At 40.9% G+C, this 14,185-nt stretch overlaps 2 protein-coding genes across 2 annotated transcripts; both read right to left on the reverse strand.

The window, feature by feature from the left end:
* Nucleotides 1–7,097: 7,097 nt before the first annotated feature.
* On the reverse strand, nt 7,098–8,368 carry LOC128462141 (gap junction beta-3 protein). The gene is made up of 2 exons (XM_053447439.1): nt 8,279–8,368; nt 7,098–7,870 (listed from the first exon to the last, which is right to left on the reverse strand). The coding sequence occupies exon 2, from the start codon at nt 7,809–7,811 to the stop codon at nt 7,098–7,100; it is 714 nt and encodes a 237-aa protein (XP_053303414.1). The 5' UTR covers nt 7,812–7,870; nt 8,279–8,368.
* A 1,560-nt stretch (nt 8,369–9,928) lies between these two features.
* On the reverse strand, nt 9,929–10,868 carry LOC128461838 (gap junction beta-4 protein). The gene is made up of 2 exons (XM_053446973.1): nt 10,330–10,868; nt 9,929–10,223 (listed from the first exon to the last, which is right to left on the reverse strand). The coding sequence occupies exons 1-2, from the start codon at nt 10,863–10,865 to the stop codon at nt 9,929–9,931; spliced, it is 831 nt and encodes a 276-aa protein (XP_053302948.1). The 5' UTR covers nt 10,866–10,868.
* Nucleotides 10,869–14,185: the final 3,317 nt, after the last annotated feature.

Below are 14,185 nucleotides of genomic sequence, written 5' to 3' on the forward strand. Positions count from 1 at the left end.
TTATATAGACTGCTTGTTTCACAGACTGCAGTTTTGTTTTGCTCCAATGTGGTGTGCAAATACTAGCTGTATCTGCAATGGGTTGTGCGGCATTAAAATTTTGTAACTCTAATTTTGTTTTGACAGACTGTGCAAGGGCCTTGAGAACATCACCACGCTACAGGAAGACACAGTCCAGTAATGGGTGTTCAGCAGTGGACGACAGGTACCGTGGAAAAAATGTATTTCCTGTTTACACAAGGTCAGCACAAAAAGGTTAGATTGTAAACTGATATTGGCACAAATTCATTTTAATCTCCTCTTCACAATGACTTACAGAATGCCATTGATGGACTCTATTTGAGCAATAAGCAGCAAACCCCTTCAGCTGTATCGTCAGACTGGTGAGACAACAATATGCCAACTTTGAATGCCAATTTCTTTGTGTTACATACTGTGACCAAATGTATTGATTACTATTTGTAGATTGTTAAAATAGCTAACCCATTCATAAAAAAAAAACTAGAATAACTGCACTGCGTTGTATGACTCCGCTAACCAGTGCAGTTTCTGACTACATATTTCTACATACTTTCTGTTGTATGCTTTAACGGTGATACCATAAAATGGTGTCCCTTTCGGCATTCAATAAATTTGGTCATCAAAATCAAATTTAAAATATTAATATTATTAAAATATTAATATTTTTAAATTAATATTAAATCATAACTTTAATAGGTTAAATTTACCTCGGGGCACCACCCTTCAAGGGAAGGGAAAAGATTGCCAATTTATTGATTGAGTCTCAAAACTACTAACTACAAATTCGGAACTCTGATTAATAATTAAATTAATAACTATAATCAAATTTACCATCTAGATAGTTAGCTAAGTTGAAGGATATCGAGTTCTTGACAGTGTAGAGGTATGCAAAATTCACTTATGCAACATTAATGAAACAAACCTTTGTGAAAGAAAAAAAATTATTATGAATATAATAAAGTATAAAAACACAAATTACTATCAACGTACTAAGTAAACAAAGATGTGTATGTTAGTGTCTGTGTCTATGTAAATCAGGGTGCTCTCAAAATGGCGACTGGCCAAAAGGGTAACACCTTAAAGAAACAGCCCCCTACTCCTTTCGAAGTGGTTTTACGACAGGTAGCTGGTGAGGAGATAACTAGGTGAAGAGATATGCGTGTGTCTGTGTGGATGCTAAGTTAGACAAAGTGTGTAGACTGAAATGCAAAGAAAGACCGTGAAGAGCATTACAAACTAACCTTACTTTCGAATAACTTATAACCCAAAATATCACAACACATATCAAACTTATAAACATCACACAGGATCAAATAAACACTCTTGCTTACCCTAGTATAATTGTTAAGCCCAGTTGTGTGACCCATCCGAGGAAAAGGGAAAAGGAAGTTGCAGTTCAGTTCACAGTTCTGTGAAGTCTTCTGCCTGGTCATATGGTTTCAGCCTTCGCGGTTCTGTTAGGCTGTGCAGCTCAAATGCTGGTTGAAGTTTACCTGCAGGACATCGAGTCGCTGCTAGGGGTTTGGTAGAGCTTGGTTTGAGAGGAGGTTTCCTTGATGAGATGAGCCGGAAGATGCACCCTTGCGTTGCTCTCGTTGGATGGGAAGAGAAGATGTGAGCTGGATCATCCAGGGTTCTCCCCTCGGCGTTGCAGGAAGAGAGGCTGGCAGCCTTCCTACTTGGAAGGATTGTGGAAAGAGATAGTGGAGGGGGAGACCTGGCCTTATATTGACCCGGTGACCTCACAGGTCATGGGGCCAGAGTGACCAATTGGAGCTGACCCTGGTGGCTTTTTCACACCTCTGGGGGAAGTTGTCGGGAACAAAAGACATGCAGCATCCTGGGAGACGGAGATCGGGAGGTTTTCTCAAGAACAAAGAAAATGCTGTTTTCAGGCTTTGACTACAATGTAGGCCGAAGAGAAGGCCTGTGGTTTCACAAAAACCATGTCCCAACATTTCTCTCATATAAATGTCACTGTAACCTCTTGGCAACTGAAACCATAAGATGAGGTCATTGAGGCCTTGACCTTTTGACTTTAAGGCAAATAGTCAGTTGGACAACCCGAAAACATACAGTAATGCCTCCGTCGACTTGCTATTGCAGAGGCATTAAAATGTAAGTGTAGTAGACTGGATTTTATTGGTGTTACATTGGACATCTTGTGTGGGTACACAACAAAAATATATCTGGTTTCACATTCTAGATGGCAATAAGCAGAGACATCAACTCAGGAAAAATATTTCTGTAGAAAACAAGCCTTGTATGTGTGTATATACACATACACACAAACGCACTATTGAAACGTTTTTTTTTATCATATACTCTCAGGCATTTACGGAGACGGGACGTGAGTGCTCAAGAGAAGATTGCACAAAGTTCAAGCTCAGCAGGCTGCAGCAGGTCTGACATATTCTGGAACGGCAACAATGTCTTTTGATGACTCCTCTGAAGAGGAAAACATGGCGAGTCACTTCTCCACTGATGAAGAACTGTGAGGGCTGTGATAAGGTAAACTCTGTTGCTGCACTGCTACTGTTGCTACTCCTTGGTAGCCTTAGGAAGGCATTAGCTTGGTGTTGGTTAGCTGTTAGCATTAGCATATTTAGTTTTTTAGCAGCCTTTCTGACGTTTATCTTTAAAAAAAAACAATCAGAGGGAACCACCTCGTAATTTATGGTTTGTTTGTGTCCATCAGTTATTCTGAAGTGAAGCTGTACCCAGTGATTTCACATATCTGTACTTTACTTGAGTATTTATTTTCCTAACGACTTTTTACTTTTACTGGCTACATTTGAACACAATATCTGTACTTTGTACTTCTTATATTCTCAAAACTGGCTCCTTATTTGAGCTGCGGAGGTTGGCACAACATGCGCTTTTACGCGCGGCGCACCTCTCTCGCTCACTCACGTCCCCCTCCCTCGGGAGATATGCAGGCCCGGCGGCGTGTTTGCCGTTGGGGGGGGGCGCAGAGCGAGACCCTAAGCGTCCGGAGGAAACCTTGTTACGAGTTTTACTTCCTCTAGATAGTCAAGTTTGATCGTCTTCTCGGCACTCCGCCATGGCCGTGACCGACTCTGGAGGGGACGATCTGAGGACCTCACTCAACCTTCCAATGGGGAGGAGCGATGTGTCTACAAAGGGCAGGGACTTATCAACGCGAGCACATTCCCCATCCATTTATTCCCTTTAGAATTATCCAGGTGCTCATGCAGGAGCTCGGTTCAGTTCAGTCTTTATTATTAGGCCGGAAATTAGGCCTGTTCTTCTCTGTAGTAGCACTGTGCATGTTGTTAACAAAAGAGAAACTATCCTATTTTGTGTGCCTAGACATTGTTTCCTTTTGCTGAGTTATCATAAGGGGCATTGTGTATCAGTCCTGCTACTGATTAGAAAGTGAAAGGTCCATGTTTAGTGATATTTACAGTAAACTATTTTTTTGTGGTTATACTGTGGACTATTAGTGATCTTAGGAAGACACAAGAGGCCCTTGTTTATTCTGTTGTGTTGCTTCTTTGTTGTCCCTAAAAGATCAGATGCACTAGTCCAACAATATTTTAGCCTCAGCATCTGGGGTTCGAAATGTTTACAAATATACCATATTTGTATATTTTTGTTATAATTTCTCAGTCAGTTGAAATAAATCCTGATGAAAATAATTTTGGGTTGCTTGTGTCTGTATAGGCCTACCATAAAAACCACTTAGCATGTTTACGTTTGGTACTTGTACTTTTACTTTTGATACTTAAGTACATTTCAACACCAGATACTTTTGAAACTTAAGTACATTTAATATGAGCTACTTTAAGACTTTTACTCAATTAATTTTCTTCGGGGTGACTTTTACTTTTACCGAAGTCACTTTCAGGTAAAATATCTGTACTTTTACTCAAGTATGGTTTTCAAATACTTTATACACCACTGGCTGTATCACTGTGCTCCAGCTCCACACTCCCTCCTGCAGACTCCTCTCCTGATGCTAACCTCCTGTCTCCATCACACTAAGCAGCAAACCTGGAGTGACAGAACTTACTGCAGAGCTGCCTCCTCCCTCTGAAACCCCCCTCTCCAAAACACTATTTTTGTAGTTTTTTTAACTCTTTTTTGCATGAGAATTGTTGATCATATCATTTCCAGGAAATGCCTTAATGTAATTTTTGTGCATAATAAATGACATTGATCATAACATATTGAGATGTCCTTGCACTTCTACACCATGTTATTGGCAGATAAGATGCTGATTGCATTAAAGCATTCTCTAGAGAGTAACTCAGTTACGGAAGTGAGAAAATTACTTTCTTTATCTGAGGTTTCAGTCATTTATAGTCACAGCAAAGCAGACAGGTCTGGTTATCTAAGTGGCGCCCATATCATATTGTTTAACATTTGTAACATCAAGCTTGTGTATCAGTGCTAAATACATCCAGTCATAAGTCAGAATCCACCCCCTTTTATTTACACAAAAATTAGGTGACCCAGATGTTTCACAATGCAATCTGATAAGGTCGTATGAGAAACATTGTTAACATTAAAGAAATGTTAAAAGAGTTCAGCAATAGATGGGGGCGTGTGGGATGACACGCCCTGCTTCCCTCTGATTGGCTAGTAATCCTTATTGGTGCCAGAGCTATATATTGGTGTTTAGGAATGAGAACCGTCAGAGTTAGGGTCAGGGGTTAGCCAATCAGAATCAGTGTAGGGGGCGAGCATTGTCATCATCGCGGGAATCCAGCTGATTCTCCTGGACAGGTATGGGCCGAGCAACTCAAATTTTTCAGAATTGAAAAGTATTAGGCATTTGTTAATAATTACCTTGGAGCAGAGTTTATATTAGTTCCAAACGTTTCAGTTTGGTATGAAACGTTAAGAATATATAGTATAGTATATAGTGTGTAAACTAACTTGAATGTGAAATCTCAACATATAGCTCAGTCCGCTGCAAAAAGTCATTGAAACCACATTTAAAGCGTAGACCAAACTAAGTTGTATGGATGTATTTTATTTATATATGTTGAAAATAATGAATATGTTAGTATGCACCACAAAACATTACTTTGATATTTGTTGTTCTATTGAGGTTGGAGTAACCAGCATCCCTCCACTCACCAACCCTCCATCATCCCTGCCAACCAGCCACCCATCAGCCTGTCTTGTGGCAATGTCGATTTATCAGAAGGATAAATAAAGAACAATAACACATCCTCAACAAATCAGGACATGTAGTTTTTATACGAGGGTTAGATATATTGCACTTAGTGAGTACTGTATGAGACTATATTTGTGACAATAAACACTTACATTCAAGAGTTACAAACTAAAGTTTAGGAATCAGTAGTCAATCACAACCGTTTTAAATCTCACTGTATGAAGTTTTTCTTAAAACAGCTCCAGTGGTTAATATTCATCTTTACCGGGTGGAGCGTCTAATGCTTTTATTTTGAAAAGTTGCCAATCACTAATCGTTGAATAAATTTCGAAAAACTTTGATGCAGATGCACGTGCTGGATTTTTGGTAATAGAAAAAAATCGTATACTGGAAACACCGAAAATAATTTACGTATAAAGGTGTTTGTTGTAATTATTATTATTATTATAATTATTATTATGATTAGTAGTAGTAGGAGTTGAAAAATGACGTGTATTGTGTAACACCTGGATCAAAGCCTGGAGAAACATGACAGATGTGTTTTTAAAACATCTGACGCACTAATCATAGATTTTGCACTATTTCCATATTTACTGAAACATTACCTTTGGAAACATAAATATTAAGCTATAATGTGATTTCAGAGGTAAATGAAAGCTGTACGAGAAGTACATCAAAGAAAAAATTATGGAATATGACTAAAATAAGCACTAAATCCAAAATGGCGGGCTTCCTGTTACGTTTTTCATATAGCTCCGAGCGCGTTTTTTGTGCATCTGGTGATGATACACAACCGTGTTCAATTTCGTGAGGATCAGTGAATGCTAAATGAGGTGCTTCTCCGTAAATGAGGGGAAGCTCCGTTGGTGGCGCTGTTGAGCCATTTTGCCACGCCCATTTCCAAAAACCCCAGAATACGTAAATTTTCACGACTTTCTAACCAACTGCAAACTTTTACAACTTTTTGAGAATGATAAAGCCCTCAAAAAGCCAATTCACTATCGGAAGAAATAATAATAATAACAATCCTTTCAATTTCAATAGGGCCTCTCACCATTCGGTGCTCGGGCCCTAACTAGTGAACAATCACAAAAGAACTCAACCATGTGAAGGGTGATAATTGAATGGATCATGTTTGCTGGGACCTTCAGAACATGATTATGTAGTAGGCCTTTAGCGCCACCCGGTGGAGAATTGTCGCCCTTACAGGAGGAGAGAGCGGATCTTCTTTCTCAATAACGAGCATTTACTGTGATTTATTACCGGTAGGGAGAAAAAACTTTATTCTCAGTGGTTTGACATTATTTCCAGCGAATACAAAAAGGAATAGTTTCAGTTTCGGTCAAAGATATATTAACAATGGTTACAAATACATGAGAGTCTCCCTTTATTTGAATGATCAATAACTTTTATTTCACAGAAAGTCATTCTGAAAGAATAAAATATTGTGGCAAAATAGATACATTCACTAGAAATTATATTAAACATTTAAATAACCTTAAGGGATATTTTCACAGATGTTCACCTCACGTCTGTCTTAAAACAATGCACATGTGCCCAAATGTTCCTTAAAATAATATACTGTAATTATTCTTCTTGTCCAAGTAGAGATCATTTCCTAATGTAAAGACAATGTGGGACAAGATCCACCTGGGAAAAAAATACGTTCAACAGAGGTTTCTGTTTCTGAGTTGGACAAACCAAGTAGAAATCCTCAGTCCTTTGGATCTCACAGGGCGGGACCTCTACACACCCAATATGGACAGGAGGAACAACTGTGTTCTCGAAAACATGTGAGTATTGTAGTCAGTCAGACGTGAAACAAAGCCAACCTATCCTTTAATGGTGAAGAAATTTTGATATTTATTCAAACTGAGGCATATTGACATTTCGTTTTTCTACTGGCTCTCCAGGATGGTAGAGAGGACTAGCAGCCATCACAGCTCAGCCCAGGGTGGATCTTTCTTGATGGAGTGCGGGCCATGCCTCGCTGTTTGAGAGTCACCATCCGGAACGCAATCAGATATAAAATCTCACAGATGTTAAGCACCACACACGCAACAGACGCCCCCACCATGAAGTAGGTGAAAACGGTCTTCTCTGTGGGCCGGGAGATGTAGCAGTCAACCAGATTCGGACAGGGACTCACATCACACTGGACCTTCCTGGGCAGCTTGAAGCTGTCGTAGATGTAGTGGAGCACGTACAGGAACAAGACCTCAAAGGTGGTTTTGATAAACAGGCTTATCAGATAGGTCCACCAGAGGCCGCCGTGCTTTTGGCCCGTGTTGTCGTACAGCCGCGTGTGCTCCCCGTGCTTGGCCTGGTACTTACGCTCCCGCTCTTCTCGATAGGCCACGTGCAGCACCACCATGAATGAGGGGCAGGTGACAAAGATGAGCTGGAGGGCCCACAGGCGGATGTGAGAGATGGGGAAGAAGTAGTCATAGCAGATGTTGGTGCAACCCGGCTGGCGGGTGTTGCAGTCAAAGTGTCCCTGGTCGTCGGCCCAGACACGCTCAGCGGCCACCACGTAGACCAACACCCGGAAGACGAAGACCACTGACAACCAGATGCGCCCGAAGGCAGTGGAGTACTTGTTGACTCCACTAAGAAGACCCTGGAGAAACCTCCAATCCATGTTCTTTTGAACGGCGACTGTTTAGATCTCTGTCTTTATTAACTATATCAACTGCAGAGCTGAGGAAAAATAAAAAAGACAAAGATGAACTTAGTAAAAAAATACAAAAAAAGTTTATTTACAGTATTTTTTCAATCTGTGTGATTGAACATTTTGTTGATACTCCAAAACCTCAATAATCTTCATCTCACAGTTAAAAATGTTTATAAAATCTGGTATTTTAAAGAGAGATACTTAAGAGAAAATAGTTGCTTGTTCATTGAAATAGAAATACTTGGTTTCAGCCTCTTCCCACTTCTTTCGGAAAGTTTAGGCTAAAGTGCGTATGTAGTTTTTTTTTTCAATGATCCCACACTGTTTTGAATTAATGACAGTAATCAACATCCAAATTCTTCTACTTTATCTCACATTCTTTGACTGAGCTAAAATATTCATTCACAAGACATCACAGAAATCTCTTTGCCTACCTTAAGAAGTGTGGTTTTCCACTCAGTGCATGATGTCCCGTCTTGGAAGCAGACTTACTGTAGGAACACGTTCCACAGGAGTCCTCTCTCATACAGTGGTTCTCCAATATTGACTGGGTTGAAGAATCAAATCTTGACCATAATCTGGAGGTGTGGCCAGTTTCGGCTTCCACCCTGATTATTCCGTTAAAACTCACGCCTCTTATGATTAATATTTTTTTAATGTTTCCTGGCAACAATTTATCATTGAACTGACCCTGAGGTGAGCCGAGGATTTCAGGAAGCATTGATGTTAATGTCATTTCTAATCTATATGTCCCCTACGTAGTGGTCAGTGCTATGACCAGACAAGGAACTCAGATACTGAACTGCAGTTTGTGCAAATAATAAAGGGGATATGATGATAATAATAAGGAGAAGAAACTTATAGCAGTTTTATTAATAATGTTGCAATGTGCTTAACAAGAAGAATGAGATTCAAAAGATTAAAAGCAGACAGGGCAGATATGGCACAATGCATAACAAGTGAACCATAGTTTGCCTCCGATGTTTGTCTGCTCTGCTCACCACGTTTCTTCACAGGTGACTTCATATCAGTTCCATTAGGCGATTGCGATGTGGAAATATGCGTCTTTGTCGCCTTTAACTAATCAGGATTAAACAGGGCCACCACCTAACATTTGTTTGAGCAAGCACGTCCATTAAGAAGCACCAGAGATATGGGGAGCCTTTGTCGCAGAATCAGATAATTACTTATTCATTTTATCAGGTGAAAATGTACAAGAGGCACTGCCTTATTAGTACACGTTGCTTCATGATACAACCCTTTACAAATCTGCTCTCGGTCTGTTGTTCTGAGGAACGCAGGATGGTTAATTGCTCTGAAACTCAGTGTAGGAGTGGTGGTTTTATCAACTTTAGTCAATAATGCTACTCCCATCAATAAACAAACGTTCCTCATTCTGTACCCAGGTCAGTTTGATACGTCACGTTGTGGTTTCTCTGATTATTGAACACGTTTTAATACAGATACTCGATCTGTAGTCATAATTTTACTCTGCACCCATATTTTTATTGTGCTTGCATATAGTTAAGAAATCAAAATATTATAATTATGATACACAAGTCAGCATAGTTTAATAGATACAACTTTTCAAAAAAGGAATACAGAAGAAAGGGCAAAGGCAAATTTCACATGATGGTCATTTATTTTAGAAAATATTACAGGCATCTAGATGTCATGACATGGTGTTTGTTCTTACATATATATATATATATATACCTCACTGCAAGGTTATGTTAATGTTCACACTGCAAGTCCAGCAAATTTATTTTGTGGCCAGGGTAGAAACAGATAATACAGTTTTATAATCATATAAATAGACAAAATAAATCACGTCTAATATTTATCAGTCATTTCAGATCACAAGCTTATAAAAAGTATATATATATATAAATTCAGTTCAACCATATTACAGAATGAAAACATTATGTATTTCTATAAATTGTTACCAAAAAATTGACCTTTGTAAACAACAATTCCTTAAAACTGCCTTTAATTTAAGCCAACATTTTAGCCAAAAGAACTAAATCTAATTTTCTTTGGTTTTTATTTTGTTCTATCAAGCCAAACTCCGACACTGGTGTCGCTCAGGACACTGCGATGCTGTACGGTGGAGATGAACTCTCTTTGCCAACTTCTCCATTGCCCTTCTCCATCATCTTTGGCTTCTCCAGGGCAGGCTCTTTGTACGCCGAGTTCTCCCGTCCCGTCAGAGGAGTTTTGACCATCATGAAGGAGTTTGGTCTAGCTGATTGCTGGCCTCCTCCGGAACACTCCCAGAACCTCTTCCCGACCAGGTAGAAAATCTCACAGAAAGTGAGGAAGATGCACACAAAGCTGGTCACCACCATGAAGACAGTGAATATCTTCTTCTCAGTGGGCCTGGAAAAGACATGTTCAAAGGTGAGAGTTGGTATTACATTTAGATTCAGTCCAGCCATTTAAATTCCAGGATCTTTATGATTTCGAATTTCAGAGCTTCTCTTACCTGGCGATGTAGCAGTCCACCATATTCGGACATGGATCTTCATTGCATTTGACCAGTGGAGGGAAGAAAGTGGCCTCGTAGATGTAGAAGAGCAAGAAGACAAACACTGAATCCACTATGATCTTGAATAGCAGGCTGCAGAAGTAGGTCCACCAGAGACCCCCACGTTTCTTGCCTGTGTTACTGTACAGAGGGGTGCAGTCTTCCCCGTGCTTCAGCCGGTGTTTGCGCTCGCGATCATCCCTGTAGGCCACATGGAGAGTCACGAGAAGGGACGGGCAGGTGACGAAGATCAGCTGGAGAGCCCAGAGGCGAGTGTAGGCGATTGGAAAGTAGTGGTCATAGCAGACGTTGTGGCAACCGGGCTGGCGAGTGTTGCAGTCAAAGTCCTTCTGCTCGTCACCCCAAACCTTCTCGCAAGCCACAAGGAAAACCATAAGCCTGAAGATAAAAACAATAGCGAGCCAGATGCGACCGAAAGCTGTTGAGTACTTGTTCACCCCGCTGAGGAGGCCCTCGAGGGAGGACCAGTTCATGATGTTGTCTCTCTCAGATAAAAAAGCACGAAAACACTCGGCTGAGTGCTTGAACACAGAACTCTTTGACTCCCTGAACTGAGCAAAGGCTTCTATATGTGGCACTTAATACTGCTGCCTTCTTGGCACAGTTAAAGGGGAGGGAGGTATATTGAACAAAGCAAACATAGACGCATTCTTCAGCTACAGTCACTGCTGCAGGTAGTCAACACCTTGACTAACAGGATGGAGAGATTGTTGGACATGATTTTCCAAAGGAGTCCAGAGCAAAGATTAAAAATAAAAAACACCCTACAGTAAACTTTATAGGCATCTACTTCAGCCAGTATTTCCAGGTTCTTACTCTAAGCAAAGGTAGCAATCTATAGTTACATGGTAATTTAGCACCATTAGCAGTGAATGGGTGAACTGGACAACGTAGTCAACAACATGATCCAACATAAAAGCTCCAGCTTGCACAGCTGCACATACAGCTTGATACCATGTGTGTCCATGCAATCTCCAGACTTTACAATCCCCACTGGCTGTGCAGAAGAGAATCTGTGTTGTAATGCCTCGATCTGGAGCCTCAAACAGTTGGTTAGGATGAAATTCTTTGTGGACTGTCCAGCACTCAGACAGGAGTCCCAGACGATGAATATATAAAAATCTGCTCCAGACAGAATCCAGTAATCCTTTGGGTTTGGGCTAGACTGTATAATATGATTAGGATATTGTCTGTGTGAAGCTGGCATCAAATCTAAATGCATTATATTACAATGGGTACTCACTCTATCCACGCTGGACAGCTGAATGACCCCGGCACAACGCAGGCATCCATTTGAAAAGGTTCTCTGAGCGAAAGGCCCAAGCTCTCCGCCAGGACCCCGAGAGCCAAAATCTGGACATTTTGCCAGGTTTTGTGGACCGACCAAATATGTGACATGACGGAAGCACAGAGCTGCAAACACAGGTGAGCCAGTGGAGACCTCAGTGGGTCAGATGGCCACACCAAAATCCTTCCATTTAAAATGTAAGGATTGTTTTAACCTTTTCAATAAATGTTTGTATCTGTATACAGACCATACACCACGGGTCTCCAGATACCTTTTTCCTCAGAGCTGCTTTGAAAATTGACTTGTGTTATTGGCTACATTCTCCAACCCAAACCAGGTGACTGAGCTCATTTTTGTGTTACCGGGTATTTATATCCAAAACTCAGAATGCCATCAGTGTCAATGATTGTGTTAGGATTGGGAGTTATAACCCAATCAAACCTGAACACACATAGATTGTTAGACTCGTTGTGAGTTATAATTCTATCCATTACAAATAGACGCCCCTAGATCCGCTTAGAAATAGAAGGAAAAAATAACTAATTTGTATTCCAGAACCTGCCTGGAATTCCTCAAGTTTAAATTTTTATAGTAAAAATAATATAATGATATTTTTCAGTACATCTGCTGGTATGCCGCAAACAGAGATGTATTATAGCTAATTAGGCATTCTTGATTTTCCAAAAGTCAAACAAACTACAAATGTTGAACCCACTATGTAACTTACTTCTAATTGATTTATTCTTTTATCTATAACTGTGAGATTTTACATTAAAACAGCAATGACACAAACAAAAGAGTAGTATTATCTACTTTGACTGACAGCTGTTTAACCAACTGTGGTGTGGTGTTGGAATAGGGGGTGGGACGTGTGTGTGTATGTGTGTATGATTTGACAGGGGCGGATCCCTGAGCTTGTGTTGTGGAATGTTTGTACTGTGTGTCCCCAGTCTGTACCGTACATGATATGCTCTGCTGTGTGTTGGTTGGTGGTGTTATATGCAGCCTATAGTGGAGCTGAATCAAGTCAGACACATTCAGTGGAATTATTTCCTTTTGCAAAATAAAAGAATACAACTCTCAACAGAGTTCCTCTCAAACTGCATAAACTAAACATAGAAGCATTGTTTGTATTTTTGATTTGAAAATGATTGTGTTATAACGACTTTACTCATGTGTCTTTCTGTAAACCGGGGGGTTAACGTGTATATGTGGTATTTTACAGCAGGTACAGTAGAACCGGAAACCATGAAGATAATCGCCGCTGTCTTGACTGGTGTCGGGTGAAGGGTCATAAATTGAGACAGACTCCCCACATCTGCATGTCTATTCCCCCGCTGCATAGCTGGAAGACAACATGACCCTGCGCCGTCCACCCTCTGCCCGTCACTGAGCCACCAGCTCCGGCCCGTTGTTTTCGGTGGGGTCCGGTGGAGCGACACTTTTCCTCCACACTTCCCACCACCGTTCCCTCTCCGCCCGCCTGGCCGGCCGCTGCGCTCCCTCCCCGGCGACGCGAGGTAAGAAGCCGAGGGGGCTCCGCGCTGGGACAACCCGCCGCTAGCTGCCGGCTAACTTTGCTAGCCTGCGAGCTAACTCGTTAGCGAGCTAGCCGAGTCCCAGCCCCTCCGGCTAAAAGCAGCAGATGTTTGCTCACAGTCCCGTTGAACCTTTAAGCTTTGGAACACATCAGCTGATCTGAGATCGTGTCCCGCTGCGTGTGTGACCTCTGTGGCTGAAGTTTCACAAGAGTTCATAGCCGAGACCAGACACACTCAAGTGTCAAGAAACCAACGCTCACTGCTTCTTTCCTAGATCGTCCAAAATAAAATGCAATTCATTTGTGCAACTGACAAAGGATTCATTATACAATTATATGTCCAACATCCATCCACGATTCCTGAAGCAGTAAGAGGCACATGTCCTTTCCTGTTTACTTTGTGGTTTATAGTTTTGATTCAAATCCACACATCATTTGATATAATCCAATGAGTACAAATTGTCCCTTGTTCACGCACATAGTGTACTTTAAAAAAAAAGGCTAGAAATTTAAAGTATTTAATTATTTTTGCATTGATTGATAGAATTGTTTGTATGTGATTAGTTTATTAAAAGTATCGTGGTGAGGACAGGGGCACTTCATGGGCCAATTCGTTGCCCCCCCCCCCCCCCCCCCCCCAGCCCTGCACATGTCAATAACTACCATTAAAGTACAATTCTTCCGAATTAATTGGTGAGACTTGTTACAACACTGCAAAAAACGTGTAAAAATAAATAACACGTTATCATATTTATTGTAAACATTGTTAGTTCGGGCCGTTTTCAGACATGAACTCCGGAGAATATCCGAGCGATTGGGTCGGAATTTTATGGAAGTAACATATTAATTCCGCTGTGAAGATTCGTTTTTGTGTGCAGCACATCGTCACCTGCATCGGCTCGTATCATCAAAATCTCTCTTAACATGTTTGACAGTGTCTTCTACATGGACTCTGGTCTTTTTTT

Source organism: Pleuronectes platessa, chromosome 18 (genome assembly GCF_947347685.1).
Source record: "Pleuronectes platessa chromosome 18, fPlePla1.1, whole genome shotgun sequence".
Classification (NCBI taxonomy): domain Eukaryota; kingdom Metazoa; phylum Chordata; class Actinopteri; order Pleuronectiformes; family Pleuronectidae; genus Pleuronectes; species Pleuronectes platessa.

Excerpts from the sequence above, each read along its gene's own strand:
- LOC128462141 (XM_053447439.1), bottom strand. The coding sequence starts at position 7,811 with ATGGATTGGAGGTTTCTCCAGGGTCTTCTTAGTGGAGTCAACAAGTAC.
- LOC128461838 (XM_053446973.1), bottom strand. The coding sequence starts at position 10,865 with ATGAACTGGTCCTCCCTCGAGGGCCTCCTCAGCGGGGTGAACAAGTAC. Across the intron at positions 10,224-10,329 it reads GTGGACTGCTACATCGCCAG|GCCCACTGAGAAGAAGATAT; the intron begins GTAAGAGAAGCT and ends TGTCTTTTCCAG.